This window comes from Rhineura floridana, chromosome 3, assembly GCF_030035675.1.
Source record: "Rhineura floridana isolate rRhiFlo1 chromosome 3, rRhiFlo1.hap2, whole genome shotgun sequence".
In the NCBI taxonomy this organism is placed as follows: Eukaryota; Metazoa; Chordata; class Lepidosauria; order Squamata; family Rhineuridae; genus Rhineura; species Rhineura floridana.
Genome location: NC_084482.1, coordinates 204,907,820 through 204,935,530, shown reverse-complemented (window position 1 = coordinate 204,935,530; position 27,711 = coordinate 204,907,820). Strand labels below are relative to the sequence as shown.

Below are 27,711 nucleotides of genomic sequence, written 5' to 3'. Positions count from 1 at the left end.
ATGAAGGATCAAGAGGGGGATGTGTGTAGAAACTACACGACTGCCCAAAGTAAACCCACTTAGAGGCTTTGACAAGTAACAGGTGTACAAATCCTGCTAAATGAAATAGATAAAAATCTAGATTGATTGCTCCACCCCCTTTGGTCTCTGGCCCCATTTGTAACTGGTATTTGGGCCCTGGGAAGTGGCCTAGAAGGGAATGTGGCCCTCTGTTTGAAAAGGGGTCCCCAAACCAGGTGGGAACTGTCATGAAATGGCAGCATGCTTCAGAATGGTTTCATGTAACATGGCTGAGACGCAGGGAATTGTGGGGATTTTGTCTTGTGTAGAGATGGGCCTCTGTGTGAGTGGAAAACTTTTAAGTTTTGTTTCTCAGCTGCAGCTAATGAAGAGGCTGGAGAAGCAGCACCTGTTTATCTCTGCTATCTGAGGAGAGGCTGGTACTCAAGGACAATAAGGCCTGAGAACAGTTGAGATGGGGGAGGAGATGGGGCCTGTTAGGCGGGAAGACTGGAGAAGCTTCAGGAAGCATAACCTGGTTAGGAAGTGCCCTGATTGACTAAAATAGTATGGACTGTTGCTGGGGGGTTTTCCTTCTGTATAGGGGGTGAAACCTATAGCTTGAGTGGGGTTCCACTGCCTTCACTTCCCAACTTATGCCTCTCTGGGGGGAGGTGAAGCTTGCAACAACTACCTCCTCAAAGTAAGTAGAATGGGCTAGTTAGTTTTGTTATTTTGGTTTGTGTCTGAACTCTTGTATGTTTTACCTAAACCCCTGTTTGGGTATGGGTTTTAAGGAATTGTTTTGCTGCTATTAGTTGTGCACTTATATTTTATTCAATAAAGCTACTTGTTTTTTACTCATGTGTGGTCTTTGCAGGAGGGGAAATTTGGCTCTGAACCAGGTACCTTGGCCACTGACTATCGTGTTTTGGGGTTGCTTGGGGCTTCAGGACGAGGCGCGCCTGTTTGGCTCTTGTCCTTGGAAATCCCTGGCAGAACTAACTGTAGTTCAACCCTCGACAAACTATTAAAGTTGAGTGCATATGACCATAGTTGAATGTTCCTCCACGCATGTCAACAAAAAAAAATCACCACAACAGAAATCTAATAGGTAAAGAAGCTATTTAAAAAAAAACTCCTATATGGAAGAATGACAACAGTCCAGACACGCTGACCGGAGCGAGCAATTTCTGCCACTGTGTCCTTTAATGGTTAACAAGAAGAAGAACGGAGCTGCCCTCCTAGAGCGGAAGGGAAGATGACAAGAGGAGCTTCCCTTTCCTGTCCCGCCTACCCGAAAAAAATGCGGAGAGTGAGCGGGTGAGTCTCTTTTTTCTTGCAAAGATGTTAGAGGGGGCTGCGTGGAGAGAGCCCCAAGTTCAAGGGGCACAATTTGGGGCGGTGGGTAGGGAGGAGGGGGTTGTTGGAAGAAAGCAGGGACCCCCTTTAAGCGCTCCCCCAGCAGGCTCCGAGGGTCTGAGCATGCATTCCTGCCCTGTGGATTCCAGCTCTGCTCTTCCGCTGGTCCCATGTATCTCCCGCTCCCATGCTTACTCGTTTGGGGCCAGATTTGAGTATTTCCCGGAAATCCCTAAGCAGGCAATACTGAGCTAGATTCTAGCTCCATATAATGCACCTTTTTCACGTTCCTTATTTCCCTCTTGAGTTCAGCCTTGATATTTTAATAGTGAGATTATTATTTAAACGTATTCCTGCCTGCTCTCCTCAGTATCCTTGTCTTCCACTGGCACAGGCATCTCACAGAGGACACCCTCCCCTTTCCTGGGGTGTATGATTTGGCCTGGTCCAGAGCAGATTTTGGGGTGGGCACCCTCAGTTAATTATTTCGCCTACACATTTTTGTCTCTTTTGGTTGTTCATAGATGCCCTTATCCGTGCCCTGTGCCCAGCAGAAGCTCTTGGCCAGGCAGGAAGCATTGGCATCTCACAGAGGACGCTCTTCCTCTTTCTTGGGCTGTATGATTTGTCCTGGTCTAGTGCATTTTTTGGAGGGGTCATCCTCAGTTTCTAATTTTTTCTGTATATTTTTGTCTCCTGTTTGTGCGTAGATGCCTTTATCCATGCTCTGCACCCAGCAGAAGCTCTGGGACAGGTGGGAAGTACTGTCATCTCATAGAGGACATCCTTCCCTTTCCTGGGGTGTATGATTAGTGCTGGCCCAGAGTAGATTTTGGGGTGGACATCCCCTGTTACTTACTTTGTCTACAGTTTTTATCTATTTTGGTTGTGCATAGATGCCTTTGTCCATGCCCTGAGCCCGGCAGAAGCTCTGGGCCAGGTGGGAAGCTCTGGCATCTCATATAGGACACCCACCCTCCTCAGCGTCGTCCTTTCAAACCACTTAAAAGCCCCTTCCCATCCCTCCTTGAGGTAACACTCTTCTAGATGTTGGGCAATTTTCCCAGTTTGGTTATAGTGATGGCCTTTCCTGAAAGCAGCAGCAGCAAAGACCCTAAAGAGCAGCTTGGTCCTTTCTGTGCTCAGCTAGTGAATGAGTCTGGTTGTCAACAGCACATTAAGAGGGATTTTGTGGGGGGAGACATGGGTTGAGAGGGAGACAAGTTTGGATCTTGGAGTCTGATTTCCATTGTGAAGGGAGAAGCAACAATCAGATGGGAAGGTCCATTCTTTTAAAAAAAATTCATTTAAAAAAATAATGATTTTAAAGTAAAAAGTTGAGAGGTGAGATGGAAAGGTCAGGAGCAACTGGGGATCTTTTTGGGGGGAGAGGAGGAGGAACAGGTTACTAAGTAAAGGATAATGAAAGAGAGAAAGGAGGTTTGCTGATGACAATTTATTCCGAGAATACTGTTTGAAGCTGGATAGACCCAGGAGTAGTTGATGGCAGTGGGAGAGGTGAGGCAGCAGGTAGGCTGGGGTCATGTGGAGCACCAGAATGGCTGTGCCAGTTTGCTCACGCAGCCCTGGCCTCCCCATCACCTTGCTCCTGACCCCCTCCCTCAGCGTAGGTGTCTGCACCCAGGTGCATAGTGGCGCCCATTCCAGCCTCCCGCTCCTTGTTATGCCAGTGGATTGGATCAATTTAAGGCAGATTCCGGTCTGTATGATTTTTGTTTCAAAAATGACCTCAGAGTTTGAAACTATCCTGGATAGAAGGACATGGAGAAAAGGGCCTCCATGCAGCAGAAGAGAGATCAGCAGGTAGATGCTCAGATGTCTCATGGGACTACTCTGTTCCTGGGAATTGTGACTAAATGGGCACAATTCTAAAGTGTTGAATTTGAGGTCATCCCCCACCCACATTACCTAGCTCAGGGTGTCTTCAACTTTCTCCTCCAAGTGCTCACGTGAGACACCTGAAAATTGTTGAAGCCCACCAGTCTCAAAATGGTGGTGCAGCTGCAGAGCCAGTCAAAAAACGGTGGCAGATGGAAGAAAAATGTTGTTGTTGTACAACATAGAAAACAGACCTTTAGTGTAATGGCACCGACCCTTTGGAATTCCCTCCTCTTAAATATTAAAAAGTTGCCATCTCTATTACCTTTTCAGGCCTACTGAAGACCTTCCTCTTTCAACAAGCCTTTTAAGTAGAGACCTTAACCCAGTCTGCATCTGTGTTGGAATTGCTTTTTTTAAAAAAATAAATGTTTTAAAAGCTTTTTTATAATGTTTTAAAGATGTTTTAATCATTGTTTTGTTTTAATATATTTTAAAGTCTGTTTTTACGATGTTAGTGTTTTTAGTGCTTTTGTTTGCCACCCAGGGCTCTGCTAGGAGAAAGGGTGAGATATAATCAAATAAATAAATAAATATTAGCAGCAGCAGCAGCATGATTTAAACTCTTCCTCCAAAAGGAGTCCAGGGCAGCAAACAAAACAATTTAACAACACACAAAAATCTTCTTAAAAGCAATTAAAAACATTCTAAAAAACAGTTGCAGATAAAACAGTATTTTGTCCAGTGATGTCTGAGTTGCCAGGAACAGTCTCCTTCAGCCATCAAATGCCTGGATAAATGTTTTCAAATTCCTCCTAAAAGTCAGTAATGTTGGGAGATAGACGCACCTCACTGGGCAGTTCATTCCACAAATGGGGAGCCATCACTGAAAAGGCCGTGTCACGGGTCAATCCTGACTAGGCAGCTGCTGCTGGTGGCACCACCAATAAGGCCTTACCTGCCAGTTGTTGGGTTCAAAATAGTTGGTACTGGGAAAACACTCTGTTAGGTGCTTGATTCCCAAGCCATTTAGGGCTTTATATGCTAGTGCTAATATGTTGAATTAGACACTGTAGCTCACTGGTAGCCAGTGCAGTGCTTCCAGGACCTGTGACACATGGTCCCATCAGAACACTTACCAGTCTAGCAGCTGCATTTTGCACCTACTGCAACCTCCAAACTGCTTTCAAGGGTAGCCCCACATGCAGTGCATTACAGTACTCCAGAGGGGAAGTCACCAGAGCACGGACAACTGAGGCCAGACTATTCTGGTCCAGGAATGGCCGTAGCTGGATAATCAGCCTAAGCTGGGCAGAAGCACACCTAGCCACAGAAACCCCTTGGGATTTTAGTGACAAGTTGGAATCCAGGAGTCCTCCCAGAGTATAAACCTGTTCGTTTAGGGCAGCCTTTCCCAACTAGTGGGCCACCAGATGTTGCTGGACTACAACTCCATTCAGCCCCAGCATTCCTGACCATTGACCATGCTTGCTGGGGCTGATGGAAGTTGTAGTCCAGCGACATCTGATGGCTTGCTAGTTGGGAAAGGCTGGTTTAAGGGGAGTAAAATCCCCCCAAGAACAGGTCGTTCACCTAATTCCAAATATGGGAACCACTCACCCACAGCGCTTCTGTTTCATCAGGGTTCAGCATCAGTTTATTGGCCCCCATCCAGCCCATCACTGCCTCCAGGCACCAGTCCAACGCCTTCACAGCCTCTCCTGATTCAAACAGAATGGAGAGACACAGCTGTTTGTCACCAGCATGCTGATGACACCATGCTTGAAATCCCCAGATGACAGCTCCCAACAATTCCATGTTAAACAGGGTAGGAGACAGAATGGACCCTTGTGGGACCCTGAAGCCATGGAGCCTAGGAACAATCTCCTAGTACTAGTTTCTGCTAGTGGCTCTCGAGGCAGGAGATACTGTAATACAATACCTCCAACTCCCACCTCCTTCAGTTGCTGAAGGAGAACACCATGGTCAACAATGTCAAAAGCAGCTGAGAAGTCAAGGACTACCTACAGGGTCGCGTTGCCCCTCTCTCTCAATAAAGGTCATCAGTCAGGGCCACCAAGGCAGTTTTGGTGCCCAAACCAGGCTGGAATGCATCTAGTTACTCTGCTTTCTCCAGGCATACCTGCAGCTGCACCCTCTCAGTTACCTTGCCCAGCAAGACAATGTTTGAGTTTGGATGGTAGCTTTCTAAAAACTTTGAATCCAGGGAGGACTTCTTCAAGAGGGGCCACACCACCGCTTCTTTCAGGGCAGTGCATATAACTCGTTTGCGTAGTGAGGTATTGACCACTCCCTGGACCCATCCATATATGACATCATCCACTGACAATTACTGACTCTTTCTACAAATACTTAATCCATCTTTGCACGTTTCTGTGTTATGGGCAGCCCCCATTTTTATGTGTTTTGGGCCTCACAAGTTCTGTGTAAGAATATAATTCACGTATCATACAACTTGGATTGTCTAGAGTGAGTATTTCTTCCTGTTAAACTAGACCTGCAGTTTCATTTCCAGGCTGCCTGCCAAAAGCAAAGTAAACATCACACAAGCACAGCTGGGAAACCTGCCAGCTACTCTTGTCTGAGATTTCAAAAGTGTGTTCAGTTACCTCAGAGCAGAAATTGTTAAGGAGACATGTCCTGCAGACTGCAGCTGAGTCCTTAGCAGCAAACGGTTTGCGGCCTCTCTCAGAATATAAATAGGTTTCCACCACCACCCTCACTTAGAGGGTCTGGGCCGGTGCACAAATGCCAACAATTTGATGAGAGCAACTGGCCAGTTCATTCTCCTTCACCCAGTGACTTTCCGCTATCCCACTGGGGAGACAAGATGAATATCTCTTTGAGGTTTGCAAAAAGTAGCCCATAGAGGCATACACTGTTGATCCTTCTAAGACTTACAGATGAAATATCCTGATAACAAAGAGCTGTAAAAAGGCAGAAGCCCAAAGCATTTTACTAGTGCTCTGATGCCTAGTCAGAGAATGCTGCTTGCTGTTGACCCACACACCAAAGGTGAGATAAGTCCTTCACTTACTGGATTTGATAAAGTAATATATAGAAATGTACGGTTATGAAATGTGACATGATTGATGCCAGCCCCCTGCAATGTAATTTGTATAATCATGGTTTATTGTCTAATGCTACTGTATACATAGTTCCATTCAGGACTGTGATCCTGAGTTATTGATTCCTTTCCAATGGCTACAGCAACTGATAGCATGATTTGTAAAGAAATAAATAGCATAATACTTATTTAGATATTCCGCTCTTGAACTCTCAGATATTTTTCCTGATATATCCTCAGTCTTAAGCAATTTCTTGGGTGGGATCTCTTACCATTAGTCCGCCTATTTGACACTACTGCTGTTGTTGAAAGTGCAAGCTTAAGGGAGCACAACCACTGATATAGAAGGAATCCAGATAGCCAATGGGCAAAGGGGAGTCCGTAGGAACCCTCGGGAATCCACAGGGAAGAGGCTGTTGAGGTGGCTCCAGCTATATACTTTGCAAGAGCATTTACCTTGTGGCAAGGAGTAACAGGAGTTCCATAGCTCAGCTTTCCTCAAGCTACGTACAGATGTTTGTCTGGAGATTTTGTGTGACAGCCTCCAGAATTTGTGCAGAATGCTGATTCAGTGGCTCTGTGTGGAGGAGGCTTTGACTTTTGACTTTTTCCACTGCCACTCCCACATCTCAGCATCTTTTGTAATTTCTTCTCATGTTGTCTTTACACATTCAATCCATACCTTATTCCTCCCCACTCCACAGCCACTTCTTTCATCCCTCTCTCTGGTCCTTTCACATCTACTTCCTGCTCCTATAACAACTTTCCTCTCTTCCTTTCTATTCCAAGGTTATTTATTTATAATAAATATTAACCTTTTATCCTTTTCTAATTTCCTTCAACACCTCAGGCCCTCTCCCCTAAAAGGAGGGAGACCCTCCTATCTTCCTCCACGCCTCTGAGTGTCTCAATCAGGCTGTCTCTGCTCTCACTCTTGAAGGTGCATTAAAACAAAACAAATTCTTATTGTTGCTTTAAAGTACTAGCATTGACTACAGCAGCAGTTCCCAAACTTTTTCCCCCCTCGGACCACTTGAAAATTGTTGATGGTCTTGGTGGAGCGCTTAATGATTTTTCTGCCTGTTGTAGCAATTGTAATGCACTATGCTAGGCAGGGCTGTGGAGTCGGAGTCTGAAGCAATTTTGAGTTGGAGTCGGTAGAAATGTACCGATTCCGGCTTCAAAATAAAATCAATATTTTAATATTAATATTTTAACATAAATCAATATACATTTGCCATTTATGAAGGAGTCGGACAGTAGAAAAATCGTCGAAGGTTTGACGTACCAACTCCACAGCCCTGGTGCTAGGTGCTGTATGGCTTTAATTATATTTTTCTTGATGCTTTTATTTTTTATATTGGATTTTATTGTATTGTAATATGCATTCTGTAGAATTCAAATTGTAATACAATAAAATACACATAAGAAAGAAAAAAGAAAGAAAAACACAATTAAAAATGGATATATTTAATGTGAACACATTGCTGGGCACCTGAATGAAGGTCACGGACCACTGGTAGTCCATGGACCACAGTTTGGGAACCTCTATCCTACAGCAACAAATTGGGTTTTATTCATCATCATCATTTTATTTGTATGCCGCCTTTCCACATAAAATTGTGCTCAAGGCGGCTTACCGCAAGGTGAACAAAAATACATCTCAAAAACAATTGCAAAAACAATTTCCTAATAACAAAAAATAATAAAACAGTGACATAACAGATATAATAAACAAAAACAACGTTTCAACATTATGAACATAGTAAAACAATATTTAAAAACAAAGAAGTAACCATTAACACCCCAAGCCCCTAAAGAAAACCATTTACTATATCTCCTACAAAACTTCATTATTCAGAGTGGAGGCTTGTTTTGTATCAGCACAGTCTCTTTGTAAGCAGAGGTGTGACTCTTCCCCTTCAACACAGGTGTAGGCGTCCAAAATCATAGAAGAGGCAGGGCAGGTGGTCTCCCAGGCTGGCAGAGCTTCTGCAGAGACCTCCTTACCAGACAAGGTCTCAGCAGAGACCTTCACTGCACAAATGTTTATTTTCTTCCTTAGCAGTAGTAGGGAATTGGGCCTCACCACCTATCAGGAAATGGTTCCTTCAGCCTCACTTTGTATAAACACTAGTTAAGGTATTTGTGCTTCTTTCATTTTTACATTTCAGGGTCTATAGAACTCCCTCCTAAAATAATTCATTGTGACCGTTTCCCGCTTCCACCATTCTCATAGAATACCTTTAAAACCTCCTAGTAGCCTGGTGGAAATAGGATTAGGCGTGAGATGGACACCAACACTGGAAATAGAATGAATTAAGATTGCTTATTAAAGGGATGTTGTGTTCATAAGGCAATATTGATATTTACATATCACTTTACATAAATGTGCTTGATGACAGTTTCTAAAGACTCAGGAGGTACTTTTGCTGACACCTGCTGCTAAGTGGCTTTTACTTTAGGGCCAAATTCCCTAAATCCCCACCCACATTCAGATCCAGCTACTGGTATCCTTTCCAAGAGTTACATACTGCTAGTTTTGTTTTGGTTTTTCAACAGGCTTTGAAGAACATAAGAAGAGCCTGCTGGATCAGGCCAGTGGCCCATCTAGTCCAGCATCCTGTTCTCACAGTGGCCAACCAGGTGCCTGGGGGAAGCCCGCAAGCAGGACCCGAGTGCAAGAACACTCTCCCCTCCTGAGGCTTCCGGCAACTGGTTTTCAGAAGCATGCTGCCTCTGACTAGGGTGGCAGAGCACAGCCATCATGGCTAGTAGCCATTGATAGCCCTGTCCTCCATGAATTTGTCTAATCTTCTTTTAAAGCCATCCAAGCTGGTGGCCATTACTGCATCTTGTGGGAGCAAATTCCATAGTTTAACTATGCGCTGAGTAAAGAAGTACTTCCTTTTGTCTGTCCTGAATCTTCCAACATTCAGCTTCTTTGAATGTCCACGAGTTCTAGTGTTATGAGAGAGGGAGAAGAACTTTTCTCTATCCACTTTCTCAATGCCATGCATAATTTTATACACTTCTATCATGTCTCCTCTGACCCGCCTTTTCTCTAAACTAAAAAGCCCCAAATGCTGCAACCTTTCCTCGTAAGGGAGTCGCTCCAGTTCATATTTGAGATGCTGCATTAAGGACAGCTTAACTGGACATTTTTATTTGGTTAACTACTGTTTAAATTATGGTACTTAATTAAACTATGTTTAATACCTTTTATTTTTATGTAAGATGTCTTAAAAGGGTGTTTCATCTTGAAAGACAGCCAAAAATTTAAAAATTAAACTCCTAATCAGAAATATAATTAATTTGCATGTGGCACAGAGTTTGGAAATGTCTGCTAACAACCTTCCCATCTAACCAGTCTTCCATCTTTGGAGATTAAAGCAGGTCTCGTTGATACCAGTCTTGCTCAGGCTGTCTCTCCTCTCACTCTTTTGAAGGTGCATTAAAACAAGACAAATTGTTATTATTTTAAAATGCTGGCATTCGATACAGCAACAGAATCTTGTTTTATTCGCTGCACAAATGTTTATTTTCTTCCTTGGCATTCGTAGGGAATCGAGAAATGTTTCCCTCAGTGTCACTTTGTGTCAACATTTGTTAGGCATTTGTGCGCCTTTCATTTTTGTATTTCAGGGTCTGTGGAACCCTTTCCCAGAATCATTCAGAGTATCTCAATGTGACTCTCTTCTGCTTCCACCATTCCCATAGAATGTCATTAAAACCTCCTAGTAGCATTGGTAGAAAAGGGTTAGGCATAAAATGGACACCAACACTGGAAATAGAATGAACTACCATCGCTTCTTAAAGGGATTTTATGTATGGAAGGGAATACTGATCATTACACTGGGATCTTAAAAATGCTTGATGACCGTTTATAAAGACGCAGGAGATACTGTTGCTGGCACCTGCTTCTAGGTGGCTTTACCTTAGGGCCAAATTCCCTAAATCTTCACCCCAGCCAAATTCACCCACAACCTGGTCCAGTTGCTGGGGACCATCTTCCTCCAACCCCAAAGCTCATCTGGTTGAACTTGTGGCTGCTTGGACAGTTTAGGTGATCTTTAAAACACACTTGTGTAACCTTCTGGTAAGATCGTGACACAGGGCAGCCTCCCAGCATAACACAGCCACTTGCTCCCTTCTTCTGATCTTCATCAGCCAAGTATTCTTAATGTTATGTAAATTTGTATATATTGAGCAGAGATCGCCAACGGTTTGACATGCGTGTGTGCCAATGTGTGTGTTTACCTAAGTAGCAGGCTTTTACCCTGCATTGAGATAACTGAGACTTAAGACTTAGTAAAATAAGAAAAGCTACTTTATTTATAGAAATACATAGTAGATAGGGAAGGCATACCTAGTTCTAACTAACTAAGTTAGAGGTGCAATGCCCAGACATGGGTTTTGCCCTCATAGCTCAGGAGAGAGAGCAAAGACAAAGATGTATCCTCTTGGACAGTCGAAGAAGAGAAGAACAAAGGGAGGAACTAGGAGGGGCAGATGAGCTTCCCTGAGCATATCAGTTTACATGGAAGGAAGTTAGTCAGAGAACAGCACAGGGAAAGGTAGGCAAGCCCAGCCAGATGGAGGACCCTACCTCTTATCTTCCTTCTGGAAGACAAACAAAAGAACCCAAACAGGAATTGCTCTTGCCCCGCTTCCAACGCTTGACCCAATGGGGATAAATAGCCTAATATTCAGAACACTGCTATCCAGCTTTCTCTGGACTCAGCCCACACCTCCCTCATCAACTGCCTTTCCCAACAGACAAATAACTGCCACTCTCTAGAACCCCCAGCCAATCAGACCCTGTTGTTTTCCACACCAAACAAAATGAATTTACCTGATTCAGGCAGCAGAAAGCAATCCTTTCTCTTTTCAGAAGATGTCACCAAGCAACGACTGCAAAAACACAAACCTGTTATTATCACATAATAAAACTACAAGACCTTGAACGGTGACAATTACCCTCTGACATCAACAGAGTTCCCAGAAATAATTTTTCAAAGTATAAACCCCAGGCAGTTATATACATGGCATTTATTCAAGGCACTTTACCAGCTTTCCATTTTATTCCCTCAGGAGATTTCTGGGGGATCATGGCTGAGGTGGAACTATCAGAAATATCACTCAAAAGAGCTGAGGAACAGAAGGAGGAATGAAACTGGGGAGTCAAGATGGAGCAGAGCCACAAGAGAGGATACAAACGTGGAAGCCAGGGCATGAGTCAAGAGGGGGAAGAAAGTATACATCCCCTGACTGTGGGGAAAGTTTCAGGGAGATATATAACCTGACAAGACATCAGAAGATACACATTATACATGCCTTACTGTTGGGAACATTTCAGCGACAGTTCAAACCTTACTGTAAATAACAGAGCCCGCACAAAAGACAAATCACATCATTGCTTGGAGTGTGGAAGGCGCTTCAGACTCAGTACAAATCTCAATCTGCATCAAAGATTTCACAGAGATGAGAAAGAATATGAATGCTTGGAGTGTGGAAAGAGATTTTGTCATAGATCAGGCCAAAGATTGCACACAGGAAAGAAACCTTCTAAATGTTTGGAGTGTGAAAAGACATTCAGTCAAAGTACCTCACTTACTTTGCATCAAAGAACTCATACAGGAGAGAAACTTTACAAATGCTTGGAGTGTGGAAAGGGCTCCAGTGAGAGCTACAGCCTTACTTTGCATCAAAGAACTCATAGAGGGTGCAAAGCTTATAAATGCTTGGAGTGTGGAAAGAGCTTCAATCGTCGTCATCACAATCTTACTTCGCATCAAAAAAATCATAAAGGAGACAAACCTTATAAATGCCTGGAGTGTGGAAAGAGCTTCAGTTGTCATGACTACCTTACTTCACATCAAATAACTCATACAGGGGACAAACCTTGTAAATGCTTGGGGTGTGGAAACAGCTTCTGTCAGAGTAGCAACCTTACTTCACATCAAAGAACACATACGGGGTGCAAACCTTATAAATGCTTGGAGTGTGGAAAGAGCTTCAGTTACAGGAGCACCCTAACTAAACATCAAAGGATTCATACAGGGGATAAACCTTATAAATGCTTGAGAGTGTGGAAAGAGTTTCCGTCAGAGTAGCAACCTTACTTCACATCAAAGAACACATACAGGAGAGGAGCCTTATAAATGCTTTGAGTGTGGAAAGAGCTTCAGTAACAGTAGCACCCTTACTTTACATCAAAGAACTCATACAGGAGACGAACCTTATAAATGCTTGGAGTGTGGAAAGAGCTTCAGTCATCATGACTACGTTACTTCACATCAAAGAACTGTGGAATAGTCTTCCCGATGAGGTGCGCTTGGTGCCGACGTTGTTATCTTTTCGGCGCCAAGTTAAAACCTTCCTCTTTTCTCAGGCATTTTAGTTTTTTAAGTATGTTTTAATTGTTTTTAGATCTGTGGATTTTTACTTATGTGTTCCTCGCACTGAATTATAGGATTTTATTGTATATATTTATATTTTTTCTGTTGTACACCACCCAGAGAGCTATGCTAGTTGGGCGGTATTGAAATTTAACAAATAAATAAATAAAATAAATAAAGAACTCATACAGGAGACAAACCTTATAAATGCTTGGAGTGTGGAAAGAGCTTTGGTTAGAATGGCAATCTTCAGGCACATCAAAGTGCACAGGAGACAAACCTTATAAATGCTTCAAGTGTGGAAAGAGCTTCGGTCAGCCTGGCCACCTTACTTTTCATAAAAGAACTCATACAGGATACAAACATTATAAATGCATGGAGTGTGGAAAGAGCTTTAGTCAGAATGGCAGTCTTAGTAAACATCAACAGATCCATACAAGGGAAAAGCCATATAAATGTGTTCCCTGTGGAAAAAGCTTTAAGCAGAATGCCCATCTTTCTGTGCATCAAAAAACACATACAGGGCACAAACCTTATGAATGCTTGGCGTGTGGAAAGAGCTTCAGTCAGAATAGCATCTTTGCTTCACATGAAAGTATTGTTGCGAGTTTTGGGGTTGGAATGGATGATTCCTGTGAGTCCCCTTCCAGCCTCTGATTTGGAGACTTGCTCCTAGGGGGAGAGAAATTCGCTCTGCTGGCCAGATGAGTTTTTTTTGTTAAGCTAATAAAGTGGCCAGGTTGTTAATGGGTCTATCAGGTGCCCAGCAACCGGTGAATGGGCCAGGAAGACCCTTTTGTCATTGAAACTCTTCAGGAGAGCCTTCCCCCCCCCCCCTGGCGGCTAGGAAAGGTTTGTGTTTTTAGTGTGTGTAGAGTGTGTCTGGAGAACGGCTGGGAACTGGAGGCAGGATGCCTCCTGTAACACTGATGGGAAAGCTCGATATTGGATTGCTGATGCCTTGAATCCCTCCATCCTAAGCTTAGGGTGGAATGTGTGTAAATAAATAAACCATATTTCATAAAGACACCACAGTCTCCGCTGACCTTCTTCCCAAGGAAACCAAGCCCATGACGAGTACAGGGACCCCTGAAATCTCACTGCTCGGAGATTTGGGAGGCACGCAACAGTATTCATAGGAAGAAACAGTTTTAATCAGATTGCCATTCTTTGTTCACATCAAAGGATCATTTAAGGGGAGAAACCATAAAATGTTGAGAAAAAATATTACTAATCTTGCCATAATTATTGTTTGCAATAGTTAAACTGCACATTGTTCTTCCAAGTAGAGTTTACATATCCATTTTCTATTTTTGTTTTCCAGGTAATAATTATTTGCATATAATCTTTATTTCTCTCTTCCCCCAAGATTCAATAATGTGATGTTAATTTCTTTTTGATATTATCAAGTTCCTTTCTTTCATAGACTGAAATGAATTTGCTAATATTCATAGAATCATATAGTTGGAAGGGGCCTATAAGACCATCAAGTCCAACCCCTGCTCAATGCAGGAATCCAAATTAAAGCATACCTGACAGGTGGCTGTCCAGCTGCCTCTTGAATGCCTCCAGAGTTGGAGAGCCCACCACCTCCCTAGGTGGTTCTCCCAACCATCTAACCAATGGTTCCATTGTTATACTGCCCTAACAGATAGGAAGTTTTTCTGATGTTCAGTTGAAATCTGGCTTCCTGTAACGTGAGCCCATTATTTCGTGTCCTTCACTCTGGGATGACTGAGAAGAGATCCTGGTCCTCCTCTGTGTGACAACCTTTCATGTACTTGAACAGTGCTATCATATTTCCCCTCAGTCTCCTCTTCTCAAGACCAAGCATGACCAGTCTTTCAGTCTCTCCTCATAGGACTTTGTTTCTAATCCCCTCATCATCCTCATTTCCCTCCTCTGAATCCGTTCCAGTTTTTCTGCATCCTTCTGAAAGTGTGGTGTCCAGAACTGGATGCCGTACTTTAGATGAGGCCTAACCAGTGCCGAATAGAGGGGAACCAATACTTCACGCAATTTGGAAACTATACTGCTAAGATAGCATTTGCTTTTTTTGCAGCCATTTCACACATTTGGCTCATATTCAGCTGGTGATCATAAACAATCCGAAGATCCTTCTCACATGTAGTATTGTTGAGCCAAGTATCCCCCATTCTATAACTCTGCATTTGGTTTCTTTTTCCTAGGTGTAGAACTTTACACTTATCCCTGTTTAATTTCATTATGTTGTTTTCAGCCCAGTGCTCCAGTTTATCAATATTTAATTTTTTTTTATTTATTATTTGATTTATATCCCGCCCTTCCTCCCAGCAGGAGCCCAGAAATTTTGTTTCTGTCTTCCAAGATATTAGCTATCCCTCCCAATTTTGTATCATCTGCAAATTTGATTAGCATTCCCTGCATCTCCTCATCCAAGTCATTAGTAAAAATGTTGAAGAGCACTGGGCCCAGGACTGAGCCCTATGGTACCCCGCTCATTACCTCTCGCCAGTTTGAGAAGGAACCATTGACAAGCACTGTTTGAGTACGATTCTGTAGCCAACTGTGGATCCACCTGATTGTTGTTCCATCTAGCCCACATTTAGCTAGCTTGCTAATCAGAATAGCATGGGGCATTTTGTCAAAAGTTTTCCTGAAGTCAAGATATATTATGTCCACAGCATTCCCACAGTTTACCAGAGAGGTTACCAGATCAAAAAATGAGATAGGATTTGCCTGGCAGGATTTGTTCTTGAAAAATCCATGTTCGCTTCTAGTAATCACTGCATTGTTTTCAAGGTGCTTACAAATTGACTCCTTTATCATCTGCTCCAGGATTTTTCCCAGGGATCGATGTCAGGCTGACTGGTCTCTAGTTCCCAGATTTCTCCTTTGTGCCCTTTTTGAAGATAGGGACAACATTAGCCCTCCTCCAGTCTTCCGGCACTTCACCCATCCTCCATCCTTCTGGGAGGAAGGGTGGAATATAAATCAAATAATAAATAAATAAATAATAGACAGTTGTTCCCAGTGTTCCTCAGCCAGTTCCTGCAATACTCTGGGATACAGTTCATCGGGCTCTGGAGATTTGAACTCATTCAGAGTGATTAGGTATTCCTTGACCATTTGTCAATCTCAAGCTGCAATCCTGCCCCTTCAACTGGTACTGCACATTTGCTAGGAGAGTTGTAGAGCCTTTTTTGAGAGAACACTGAGCCAAAGTAGGTATTGAAAACTTCTGCCGTTTCTTTGCCATTGTTTTGCCATCCTCATTGAATAGCTGTACCACTATTTTTTCTCTCTGTCTCTATGGATGTACCTGAAGAAAACCTTTTTCTTGCTCTTAGCATCCCTCGCTAACTGGCTCATTCTCAGCTTTAGCCTTCCTGACGCCATCCCTGCAATTCTGTGCTACCTGTCTGTGCTCTTCCTTTGTGGTCTGGCCTTCCTTCCACTTCCTGTATATGTCCTTTTTTGTTTTCAGGTCATCTCTAAGCTTTCCGTGAAGCCACATTGGCTTCTTCTGCTGTCTTCCCCCTTTTTTCCTTGTTGGAATTGTTTGCCATTGTGCCTTTAGAATTTCCTTTTTTAGAAACCCTCATCCATCTTGGACTCCTTTTCTCATTAGGGTCACTTGCCATGGGACCTTACTTACCATTGTTCTGAGATTATTAAAACTGGCTTTCCTGAAGTCCAGGATAAGTGTATGGCTACTCTCCACTTTTGCTTCCTTTAAAATCAAGAACTCAAGTATAACATGGCCACTTTCCCTCAGAGTTCCTGTAACTACCACTTCATCCACTAAGTCATCTCTATTGGTTAGAATCAAGGAAAGCTGATCCTCCAGTTCCTTCTGCTTTCTGTAGGAGAAAGTTATCAGCAACACAAGTCAAGAATTTCCTGGACAGGCCATGTTTGGCAGAATTTGTCTCCCAATAGATATTGAGGTAATTGAAGTCCCCTATTACTACTACATCATGCCTCAACATTGGGTATTCATTTTTCCAAACTTTCATCCTCATCTTCTCCTTGATTGGGTGGTCAGTAGTAGACTCCAACCACTATTTTTCTTTTATTCCTTGCCCCATAAATTGTAATCCAGATACTCTCAGTGGAGCTACGAAGCTAATCTTCCTGTATTTCTGGGCAGGGATTTTTTTTTTTATCATATAGTGTGACTCTGTCTCCCTTTCTATTCCTTCTGTTCTTTTTGAACAAGCTATATCCTTCAATTGCTGTATTCCAGTCATGGAAGTCATCCCACCAAGTTTCAGTTATGTCTATCAAGTCGTATTTACCTTCCTGTTTTAAGAGTTCAAGTTTGTCCTGTTTGTTTCCCATACTCTGGGCACTAGTATACAGACATTGAAGACCATGTGATTTACAGTCTGGCTTCCTTCCTACATTTTTATGAAAACTATTATTGGGCCCCATTAGAGCCATTCTCTCAGTTTCTGTTACTGTGCATAAGCCTTCATCAATTGTTACCTCCAAGATCATGTCTCCTTCCCCCTTAGGATTCAGTTTAGAGCCCTCGAGGTTCTCCATACTGTAGCCAAACACATTCTTCCTTGCCAGCAGTCTATCTTTCAGGAAGTGTAGCCCATGGTCCCAGAAGCTAAATCTCTTGTTTCTACACCACCTTCGTAGCTAGTTATTCACCCAGCGTATTTTTCTTTCCCTTCATAGTACTGGAAGGATAGATGAGAAAGTGATCGGAGCTCGAAATCCTTGAGTTTCCTTTCCTGAGCTTCAAAGTCTGACATGATTTCTCTGTAGTTCTCCTTGGCAGTATCATTCATTCCCACATGGATGAGGAGAAACGGATATGTGTCAGTGGATGCCTGTAGGAAGTTCACAAGCAGGACATGAGTGTAACAGTTCATCTCTACTGCCATCTCCATCTCACTGGTGATCCCCATAGTGCCTCAGATACTGGTGGTAATAGAGCCATCATAGCAAATGGGCATACCTGCTATGACTTAATTTATCTCGGTTCTTTTTTTCTGGCTGGATGGGTCTCTTATTGGGGGGTGGAGTTGGGAGATAGCATTCATTCAGAGGACGCCGAACTGAGCTGGATAGACCCAAGAGCAGCCAGTGGGAAGGGGCATGGCAGTGGGATGGTTTGGGCTGTGTGGAGCACCTCAGTGGCTCTGCCCGTTTATCCCCACAACCTCAACGTCTCCATCACCTTGCTCCTCCTCCTTTCCCTCAAGGTAGGCGGCAGCGACAACACCACTGGGAATCCAGGTGAAACCTAACCGGATCTCTTCACTGGAAGGAGACAGGGGAGAAGACCTCTTTCTCCATGGCTTTATTGGAAAGAAGACATTAGTAGATAGATGTGTGATGGGACCCCATTGTCTCTGAGAATTGTGACTAAATTGGCAGAATTCTAAATTTGTACGTATCTAAATGGTTCAATGTGTGGTGCTCCCCCACCAGCATTAGCTAACACAGGAGTTCTTAAACTTTCTTCTCCCAGTGCTTACTTCAGACACCTGAAAGTTATTGAAGCCCACCAGTCTCAAAATGGTGGTGTAGTTGCAGAGTCAGTCACAAAATGATGGCAGATGAAAATAGTAGTATGTTGTTAACTAAATTTATATACCACCCTTTCTGCTGAAGGAGCTGAGGGCAGCAAACAAAACAATTTTGCAGCAACCAAAGTATTCTGAAAACAAAACCATCTAAAAACAGTTGCCAATGTAAACATGCTAACAACAGGTGCAGATAAAACATTATTCCATTCAGTGATATCCGGGTTGCCAGGAAAGTCTCCTTCAGCTATCAAATGCCTGGGAAAATATTTTTGAATTCCTCCTTGCTCTTTGTTCATGGTCCCAAGCAAGTCCCATGATGGTAAGTTGGAAACAACTGAAATCACAGGCTTTGTGATACATATATCTGTAGGAATTCAGTTTTCCTCTCGTAGCTGCCATTACAAATTTAAGCATTTTTCCTATTAGAGATCTCTACAGACTATGTATGTATTTACAAAATATTCCCCAAAAATCAGTTAGTGATGTATTCAGTACTTGTTTTAATGCTGTGTTTTGTGCTGTGGTTTATAATTGTCCATTTACATGTATTAGTGTAGTGTATTGCCTTCTTTATAGCCCCTGATGAAGGCCCAATATACTAGAGGCTGAAACGTGTTGGGGTTTCTCAAGTAACACATTTTTCTCAGCATTTTGGGATTTTTTTCCTCTTTCTTTGTGGTGCTTTGGATGCCGACTGTTTTTTGTGTCCAGCGCAAGCACTTCTAGCCATGGAAACCACGTTGGACTCTAGTGATTTGGAATCCAGGACTACTCCCAGACTATGAACCTGTTCCTTCCAGGGAAATAAAACCCCTTCCAGAATAGGTTGTTCACCTAATTCCCAAATACTGTGGGAATCACCCACCCACAGCACGTCTGTCTCATCAGGATTCAGCTTCAGTTTAATGGCACTTACCCAGCCTATCACTCTCCAGGTACCAGTCCAACACCTTCACAGCCTCTCCTGATTCAAATGGAATGGAAAGGCAGAGCTGTGTGTCATCAGCATACTGATGAGACCATGCCCGAAATCCCGAGATGACAGCTCCCAACAGTTTCCTGTAGATGTTGAACAGGGTAGGAGACAGAATGCCCTCATGGTACCCCACAGCTCTAAAGCCATGGAGCCAAACAACAATCTCCTAGTGCTACTTTCTGCTAGTGGCCCTCCAAGTCGGAGTGGAACCACTGGAATACAATACCTCTAGCTCTTACCTGCTCCAGGAGTGTCATGGGCCCCAAGGAGGAAAAATGGAAAGGGACTGCCTTCAAGTCGATCCTGACTTATGGGTGACCCTATGAATAGAGTTTTCATGGTAAGCGCTATTCAGAGGTGGTTTTACCACTGCCTTCCTCTGAGGCTGAGAGGCAGTGACTGGCCCAAGGTCACCCAGGGAGCTTCATGGCTGTGTGGGGATTGGAACCCTGGTCTCCCAGGTCATAGTCCACACCTTAACCAGACCCCCGCGGCAAAGTTGGGAGAGTGGAAAGTGGAGTGTGGACATTTGGGAGAACATTGCCAGTACTGATGATGGAAACAAGAGGGTTACAGAGAGGGGTGCCTCCAGGTGCCTTAAAGCTGGCTGCTAGAATTGCTAAGGAAGGTTCCGCCAGCCTTTCCTCATCTCAGCCGGCTAGTGGGAACTTTCTACTGGCGTCAAGGCCAGGCACAACAGTTGAATGGATAAGTCCTAATGAACATTTTGGAATGTCTCAGGCAGTGGAACACAAAAGTAATTCAGCAGAGGCAGAGATTGCCATGTTCCTCTCCCATCATAGCTCCCATCTCACAGCTCGTGCTGGAAGGAGCCTGAGTTAATTCATAGTGTTAAGTACCTTCCCTTTTTCTCAATATAAGTAGTGCTGCTTATATTTGCTGTTGCAACAACTTTTCTGCTGTTGCTTCTAATGTCTAGGATGCCCATTACTTTTTGAATCCTGGTTAGGCCTCGCATGAGATGCTAGATTCCTGTTCTAATTTGTGGAATAAAGCTTTATGCAGAAAAATCCAATCTCTGGGTCTGCTTCTTTGGTTGAGAGCCAGGTCAGGAGAACACCATGGTCAATAGTGTCAAAAGTCACTAAGAGGTCAAGGAGAACCAAGAGAGTCACATTGCCCCTGTCTCTCTCCCAAAAAATGTCATTAATCAGGAACATCAAGGCTGCTTCAGTGCCAAAACCAGGCCAGAAACCATGCTGGAATGGAACCATATATTCTGCCTCCTTCAGGCATACATGCTGCTGGTTCACCATCACCCTCTCAATCACCAAACAATCCAGTAAGAGAATATTTGAGACTGGATGGTAGTTTTCTAAAACCTGAATCCAGGGAGGACCTCTTCAAGAGGGGCCGCACCACCACGTATTTCCAGTCAGTGGGTGTAACTCCCTCACGTAGTGAGGCATTGACCACTCCTTGGACCCATCTATATATGACATAATCCACTGACAATTATTGAAATTTTCTACTAATACTTAACCCATCTTTGCAAATTGCTATGTACTTTGCAACAGCTTTTACCTTGTGACAAGGAGTTCCACAGCTTAGCTTTCTGAAGCTAAGTAGAGACATTTGTCTGGAGGTTTTGTGACATAGCCTCCCCAATTTATACAAAATTTGCTGATTCAGCAGTTGTAAGTGGACAAGGTGTTTTCTTTCACTTTCCCTCTTCCCACTCCCACTTCTCAAAGTATGTTACCCATCTTTTTTTTTAACTTCTCCTGTTCTCTTTACACACTCAACTTGTACCTCATCCCACCCTCCAGCTAGTTTTTTTCATCTCTCTTCCCTGGGCCTTTCACATTCACTTCCTGGAACAGCTTTCTTCTTGCCTACTTTTCTATTCCTAGTTTCTTTATATAAATATTAACTTCTATTCACTTTACAGTAGGGCCCCGCTTTACAGCGATTTGCTAATGCGGCGGCTTTCAATTAGGGAAAGTCCCCGCATTAAGGCGCTTGTTCCGTCGCTTTTACGGCATTTTTTAACGTTGCATGCCATTTTGATGTCATTTTCGTGTGACATGCCCCATTATCGTCAATGGGTTCCGCTTTACGGCGATTTCTGCTTTACAGCGGCAGTCCAGAACGGAACCTGCCGTATAAGCGGGGCCTGCCTGTGATTTCTTTCAACACCTCTTCTGGCTCTTCCCCTCAAAGGAGGGAGACCTTCCTTCCTTCCTCCCCATCCCTGAACTCAGAGCTTGGAAAAGTTACTTTTTTTGAACTACGACTCCCATCAGCCCAATCCAGTAGCCATGCTGGCTGGGGCTGATGGGAGTTGTAGTTCAAAAAAGTAACTTTTCCAAGCTCTGCGACTTCTCTGTACTTTGGCCCCATTTACTCAGCACTCATAGAGTTGCTGGTGCTGGCACTAGTCCAAAAAAAAAAGAAAAGGATATGGCATGGGTAGAGGAAGTGGCAGGCAAGTGAGGCATTGGGCTGGCTGGGAATGTATGAGGCCCACTTGAGAGTGGCCCGAGACCCACTGTTTGAGAAATCTTGACTTAGCAGGATTTGGATACTCTTGGCTGTTCTGGCATCAAGTTATTATTTATTACCCTCCCTTCACCCAAAGGTCCCAGAGCAGGTAACAACCATTTTAAAACATCTAATTAAAAACAGTTAAAAGCAACCTAAACAACATCACAGAAAATAGGGTGGATCCTAAAAATATACATCTCAGGTGTCAAAGTCCAGAGTAAAGAGGTGCGTCTTCAGCATTTGCTGAAAATTGTACAGTGAAGTTGCCAGACACACCTTGGTAGGGAGGGCGTTCCACAGCTTCATCACGTTGGTACCTGTTGGGAGCAAATACCTCAGATTTCCAGTTCCCCAGATGAGCTGGGATGTCAGCAGAAGGCTAAAGGGGTCTCCTGTGTGCTATTTGGGATTTTATCTATTTATATTAAGAGAGCTATATAAACTGCTTAATCTCAAAGCTCTCTAAGCCATTATATAATAAAATGATAGACTGACAGATATAGAGATGGGGCCTTTCCTATGAAAGCCCCTCACTTGTGGAATATTTGGGTATTCTTCCCAAGAGATATATATGTTCACCGCCCAGAGAGCTATTGCTGGTCAGGCAGTATATAAGTTTAATAAATAATAATAATAATAATAATATACCTGGCTTTGTTTAATTTTTCAACAGGTTTTGAAAACCCAGTTGTTTCAAAAAAATTTGAGTTCAGTTGCTGGATTTCTGATGGTTATCTTCTGGTTTGAACTATGTCCTTTAATGGCTTGGTTAATCTTAGGGACTGCCTAGCTGGGTTTTTATATATTTATTTATTTATTTATTATTTGATTTATATCCTGCCTTTCCTCCCAGCAGGAGCCCAGGGCAGCATTTTGTTCACTTCTGTTTCCAGTGATGGTACCTTATTGAAACTGTGTTTAATATCTTTTATTTTTATCTAACACATCTTGGGAGGATGTTGTTTCACCTGAAAAGGCAGCCAATTATTTTGTCTGTGGCACACAGTTTGGAAATGGTTGCTAACAAAATGTAAATGTACTGCCTTCAAGTCAATTTTGTCTTATGGCGACCCTATGCATAGGGCTTTCATGGTAAGCGGTATTCAGAGGGGGTTTCCCATTGCCTCCCTCTGAGGCTGAGAGGCAGTGACTGGCCCAAGGTAACCCAGTGACCTTCATGGCTGTGTGGGGATTCGAACGCTGGTCTCCCAGGTTGTAGTCCAACACCTTCACCACTACACCACACCATCCCATCAAATCAGTTTTTCCCTCTTTGGTGATTAAAGCAGGTCTTGTTAATGTCAGTCTCGCTCAGCCTGCTTTCTTCTCTCACTCTTTTGAAGGTACATTAAAATGAAATAAGATGTCCTTATTGTTATTTTAAAGTACTGGCATTCCCTACAGCAGTACATTGGGTTTTATTTGCTGCAAAAATATTTATCTTCTTCCTTGGCACGTGTTGGTCTCACCACCCGTTGACAAATAGTTCCTGCAGCCTCACTTTGTATAAACACTAGTTAAGGCATTTGTGCTTCTTTAATTTTTATATTTCAGAATCTATGGAACTCCCTACCACAATAACTTGGAGGTCCTAAATGTGACCCTTTTCTGCTTCCACCATTCCCATATAATGCTTTTAAGATCTACTAGTTGCTTAGTAGAAAAGGGATAGGTGTGAGGTGGACACCAACAGTAGAAATAGTGTTAGAAACTAAGTGTTTGTTAAAGGCATTTTATGTTCATAAGTGAATACTGATATTTACACTGGGGTCTTAAGGGTGCTTGATGACAGTTTCTAAAGACGCAGGGGATACTGTTGCTGAAACCTGCTTCTAAGTGGCTTTTGCCTTAGGGCCAAATTCCCTAAATCGCTGCTCTAGCCAAATTCACTCAAAACCCACTCTGGACAATCTTCCTCTGCCCCAATCCTCTGGTTGAACTTCTGACTGCTTGGATAGTTTAGCTGATCTTAAAAACCCACTTGTGTAACCTTCCTCTGGTAAGATCATGACACAGGGCAGCCTCCCATCCTAGCACAGCCACTGGCTCCCTTCTTCTGATCTTCATCAGCCAAGTATTGTTAACGCATTGGGGATTAATAGCTTAATATTCAGTCTACAGCTCTCAACTTTCAATCTCAGCTTTCTCTGCCTCACATCTCCCTCACCCCCAGCCAATCAGATCCTGTTATTTCCAAGGCTGATGAAAATGAATTTTCCTGATCCAGAATCCATCTTTAAATATTAAAAGTGATCCTCTTTCTCTCTCTCTCTCTTTTCAGAACCTATCACCAAGCATCTCGGAAGGTGATAATTACACTCTGACATCACCAGAGGACCCAGAAATATTTTTTCAAAGTACAAATCATAAACAGATATATACACAGCATTTCTCCACAGCGCTGTACATCTTCCCTGTTTATTCCATCAGGAGTTGTCTGGGTCATCATGGCTGCGGGGGAATCATCAAAAGTGTCACTGGAAAGAGCAGAAGAGCAGAAGGAGGAATGGAAACTGGGAAGTCAAAATGGAGCAAAGAGACAAGAGGGGATACGAATGTGCAAGCTGGCAGATGAAAGAAGAGGTGGGGAAATGCAAACATCCCCTGATTATTGGGAAAGTTTTAGCCAGAGATGTAATCTAACAAGAAATCAGAAGACATACACAGGAGAGAAACCATATAAATGCTCTAATCGTTGGGAACATTTGAGCAACAAGCCAAACCTTACTGTACATAGCAGAGTGCACACAGAAGACAAACCACATCCTTGCTTGGAATGTGGAAAGAGCTTCAGACTCAGCACACATCTCAGTTCACATCAAATAATTCACAGAGATGAGAAAGAATATGAATGCTTGGAGTGTGGAAAGAGATTTCATCATAGGTCAGGCCTTTCTTCACATCAAAGAGTACACACAGGAGAGAAACCTTATAAATGTTTGGAGTGCGGAAAGAGCTTCAGTCAGCATTCCACTCTTACTTCACATCAAAGAGTGCATACAGGAGAGAAACCTTATAAATGCTTGGAGTGTGGAAAGAACTTCATTCAGCATTCCAACCTTACTTCACATCAACTAACTCACACAGGGGACAAACCATATAAATGCTTGGAGTGTGGAAAGACCTTCAGTCAGAGTAGCTCCCTTAGTTCACATCAAAGAACTCATACAGGGGACAAACCATATACATGCTTAGAGTGTGGAAAGAGCTTCAACCAGAGTAGCTATCTTACTGTACATCAAAGAACTCATACAGGGGACAAACCTTATCAATGCTTGGCATGTGGAAAGAGCTTCCGTCAGAGTAGCTACCTTACTGTACATCAAAGAACTCATACAGGGGACAAACCTTATAAATGCCTGGAGTGTGGAAAGAGCTTCAGTCAGAGTAGCTCCCTTGCTGTACATCAAAGAACTCATACAGGGGACAAACCTTATAAATGTTTGGAGTGTGAACAGAGCTTCCGTCACAGTAGCTCCCTTAATTTGCATCAAAGATCTCATATGGGAGACAACCCTTATAAAGGCTTGGAGTGTGAAAAGAGCTTCAGTCGTCGTCATCACCTTACTTCACATCAAAGAAAATCAGGAGATATCTCGGGGATCATGTCTGAGGAGGAACCATCAGAACTGGCACTGGAAAGAGCTAAGAAGCAGGAGGAAGAATGGAAATTGGGGAGTCAAGATGGAGCAAAAAGACAAGAGGGAATAAAAACGCAAATGCCAGGGGATGAATCCATAGCTTCTCAGGGTGGTAAAAGTAAAATTCCGCTGGAAACTTGGGACCTAAAGGAAATGAAAATGTCTCCTGAATGCAGTAAAAGTTGCCCAAAAGCCCTAAATGCACATCAGAGAAAGGATATGATAAACAGTATAAATGTTTGAATGTGGGACAAGATTTCAGGATAAATTGAGCGTTCTTGGAAATCAGACAGTTCACACTAGAGAGAAGCCAAATACCTCCTTAAGTAGTGTGGAAAGTATCTGTCAGAACAGAAGTCTTGCTTCCCTTAAAAAAAAACCTTATAGCGGAGAAATCCTCCAAAGGTGGCAAGAGCTGTTTTGATTGGTCCATAATCATTAGCCATAGGAGAATTTATTCAGCAAAGAGATCGTATAAATGCTTGGAGTGTGGTAACAGCTTTAGGTACAATTCTCAACTGATTAGACATCAGAGAAGTCACACAGGGGAAAAACTGCATATATGCCCTCACTGTGCAAAAAGTTTCAGCCAGAGATATAATCTGACAAAACATCAGAGGAGTCACAGAGGAAATTACATAAATGCTTGGAGTGTGGAAGGAGCTCCAGTCAGAGTAGCTCCCTTACTTCACATCAAATAACTCATACAGGGGATAAGCCTCACAAATGCTTCAAGTGTGGAAAGAGCTTCAGTTGGAGAACCTCCCTTAGTTTGCATCAAAGAATTCATACAGTGAACAAAGTTTATAAATGTTTGCAGCCTGGAAAGAGCTTCAGTCACAGTAGTTTCCTTACTTCACATCAAAGAACTTATACAGGAAACAAACCTTATAAATGCCTGAAGTGTGGAAAGGGCTTCAGTCAGTGTAGTTCCCTTAGTGTACATCAAAGAAGGGGACAAACCTTATAAATGCTTGGAATGTGGAAAGAGCTTAAGTGAGAGTTGCCTCTTGCTTCACATCAAAGAACTCACATAGGAGACAAACTTTATAAATGGTTTGGAGTCTGGAAAGAGCTTCAGTTGGACTAGCACCCTTACCTCACATCAAAGAACTCATACAGGGGACAAACCTTTTAAATGCTTAGAGTGTGGAAAAGGCTTCAATGAGAATAGCTCTCTTCACATCAAAGAACTCATACAGGGGACAAACCTTATAAATGTTTTGAATGTGGAAAGAGCTTTCATCAGAGTAGCAGTCTTCAGAAACATCGAAGGATCCATACAGAGGAAAAACCATATAAATGCTTTGAACGTGGAAAAAGCTTTAAGCAGAGTGACCAACTTTCTGTGCATCACAGGATTCATAAAGGGGAGAAGCCTTATAAATGTCTGGAATGTGGAAAGAGCTTCACTCAGGGTACTACCCTTGCTACACATTAAAAAAAATCTGGGGAGAAATCATTTGACTGTCCAGGGTGTTTCACGTCAAGTAAGTCACGGGAGGAAATCGTTTTAATCAAATTACTATTCTTGGTTAACATCAAAGGATCCTTAAAGGAGAGAACCCATAAAATGCCGAAGGAGTGTAAAGAGCTTCAAGCATAGGCACTGCTTTAGATACTCATCAAAACCTTTGTATGAGAGAGAGGCATAATAGTTACATTCATACTGGTGGGAAACTTTGGCCATTCACTTCTCTGGACACCTCTTCTCCCTAATAGATATCTGTAGTAGATGCCAGTGGAAGGCATAGTTAGAAATGTTTGAACTGGCAATTACTTTTGAAATATTATTAAGGCTGAAGTTTGTATGGGCAAGGAAATGGAAATGTCAACAGCTCCCAACGGAGTGGGAATACATGATGAATTGTTTGGCACTGGCAGTGATTGACAAACTAATGAAATTACTAAGAAGAGAGGGGAGCATTGGAACTAATGATTTTGCAGAATGATGAAACTATTTTGTGGAGTTTTGGAATTCCCAGCATGTCAATGCAACACTGGAAAATATATTTGTTTTTATGATTGTTTGCATTTTCTTTATGATAGAAATAACAGATGGCTGGATGGATAGATTGTGATGAGATATATGATCATATGTCATGATTTGTGTTTATGTAGTAATAGTAAAATAAAATAAAAAATAGAAATGTTTGAGCTGTGAGGAGAGCTTCACTGAAAATTGTTACTGAGCTCCGTTTTCATTGAGCATGTTGAAAGTGAAGTGGAATGAAGGAGCTGTGCAGTGGAGCAGAGTGGAAGAAAAACTTTGGTCAAGAAATTCTGGCTCATGACTGACATAGGCCTGCATGCCTTAAATTTTATTTATTTATTTATTAAATTTATATACTGCCCGACTAGCAATAGC

The 27,711-nt window shown here is 42.8% G+C and overlaps 2 protein-coding genes across 3 annotated transcripts; both read left to right on the top strand.

Moving 5' to 3' along the window:
- Window positions 1-463: 463 nt before the first annotated feature.
- Window positions 464-27,462, top strand: LOC133381250 (zinc finger protein 501-like). 2 transcript variants are annotated; one of them, XM_061620110.1, is made up of 2 exons: window positions 464-703; window positions 23,984-27,462. In XM_061620110.1, exon 2 carries the CDS (start codon window positions 24,150-24,152, stop codon window positions 25,584-25,586), a length of 1,437 nt encoding a protein of 478 aa, XP_061476094.1. In that variant the 5' UTR covers window positions 464-703; window positions 23,984-24,149; the 3' UTR covers window positions 25,587-27,462. The 2 variants fall into 2 exon arrangements, with proteins under 2 accessions (XP_061476094.1, XP_061476093.1); XM_061620109.1 differs by lacking the exon at window positions 464-703 and adding an exon at window positions 1,249-1,323.
- LOC133381265 (zinc finger protein ZFP2-like) lies at window positions 6,035-13,369 on the top strand. The gene is made up of 2 exons (XM_061620159.1): window positions 6,035-6,237; window positions 11,384-13,369. The coding sequence occupies exon 2, from the start codon at window positions 11,623-11,625 to the stop codon at window positions 12,403-12,405; it is 783 nt and encodes a 260-aa protein (XP_061476143.1). The 5' UTR covers window positions 6,035-6,237; window positions 11,384-11,622; the 3' UTR covers window positions 12,406-13,369.
- Window positions 27,463-27,711: the final 249 nt, after the last annotated feature.

Bases quoted from the DNA above. Each gene is read 5' to 3' on its own strand.
- LOC133381250 (XM_061620110.1), top strand. From the start codon at position 24,150: ATGGCTGCGGGGGAATCATCAAAAGTGTCACTGGAAAGAGCAGAAGAG.
- LOC133381265 (XM_061620159.1), top strand. From the start codon at position 11,623: ATGCCTTACTGTTGGGAACATTTCAGCGACAGTTCAAACCTTACTGTA.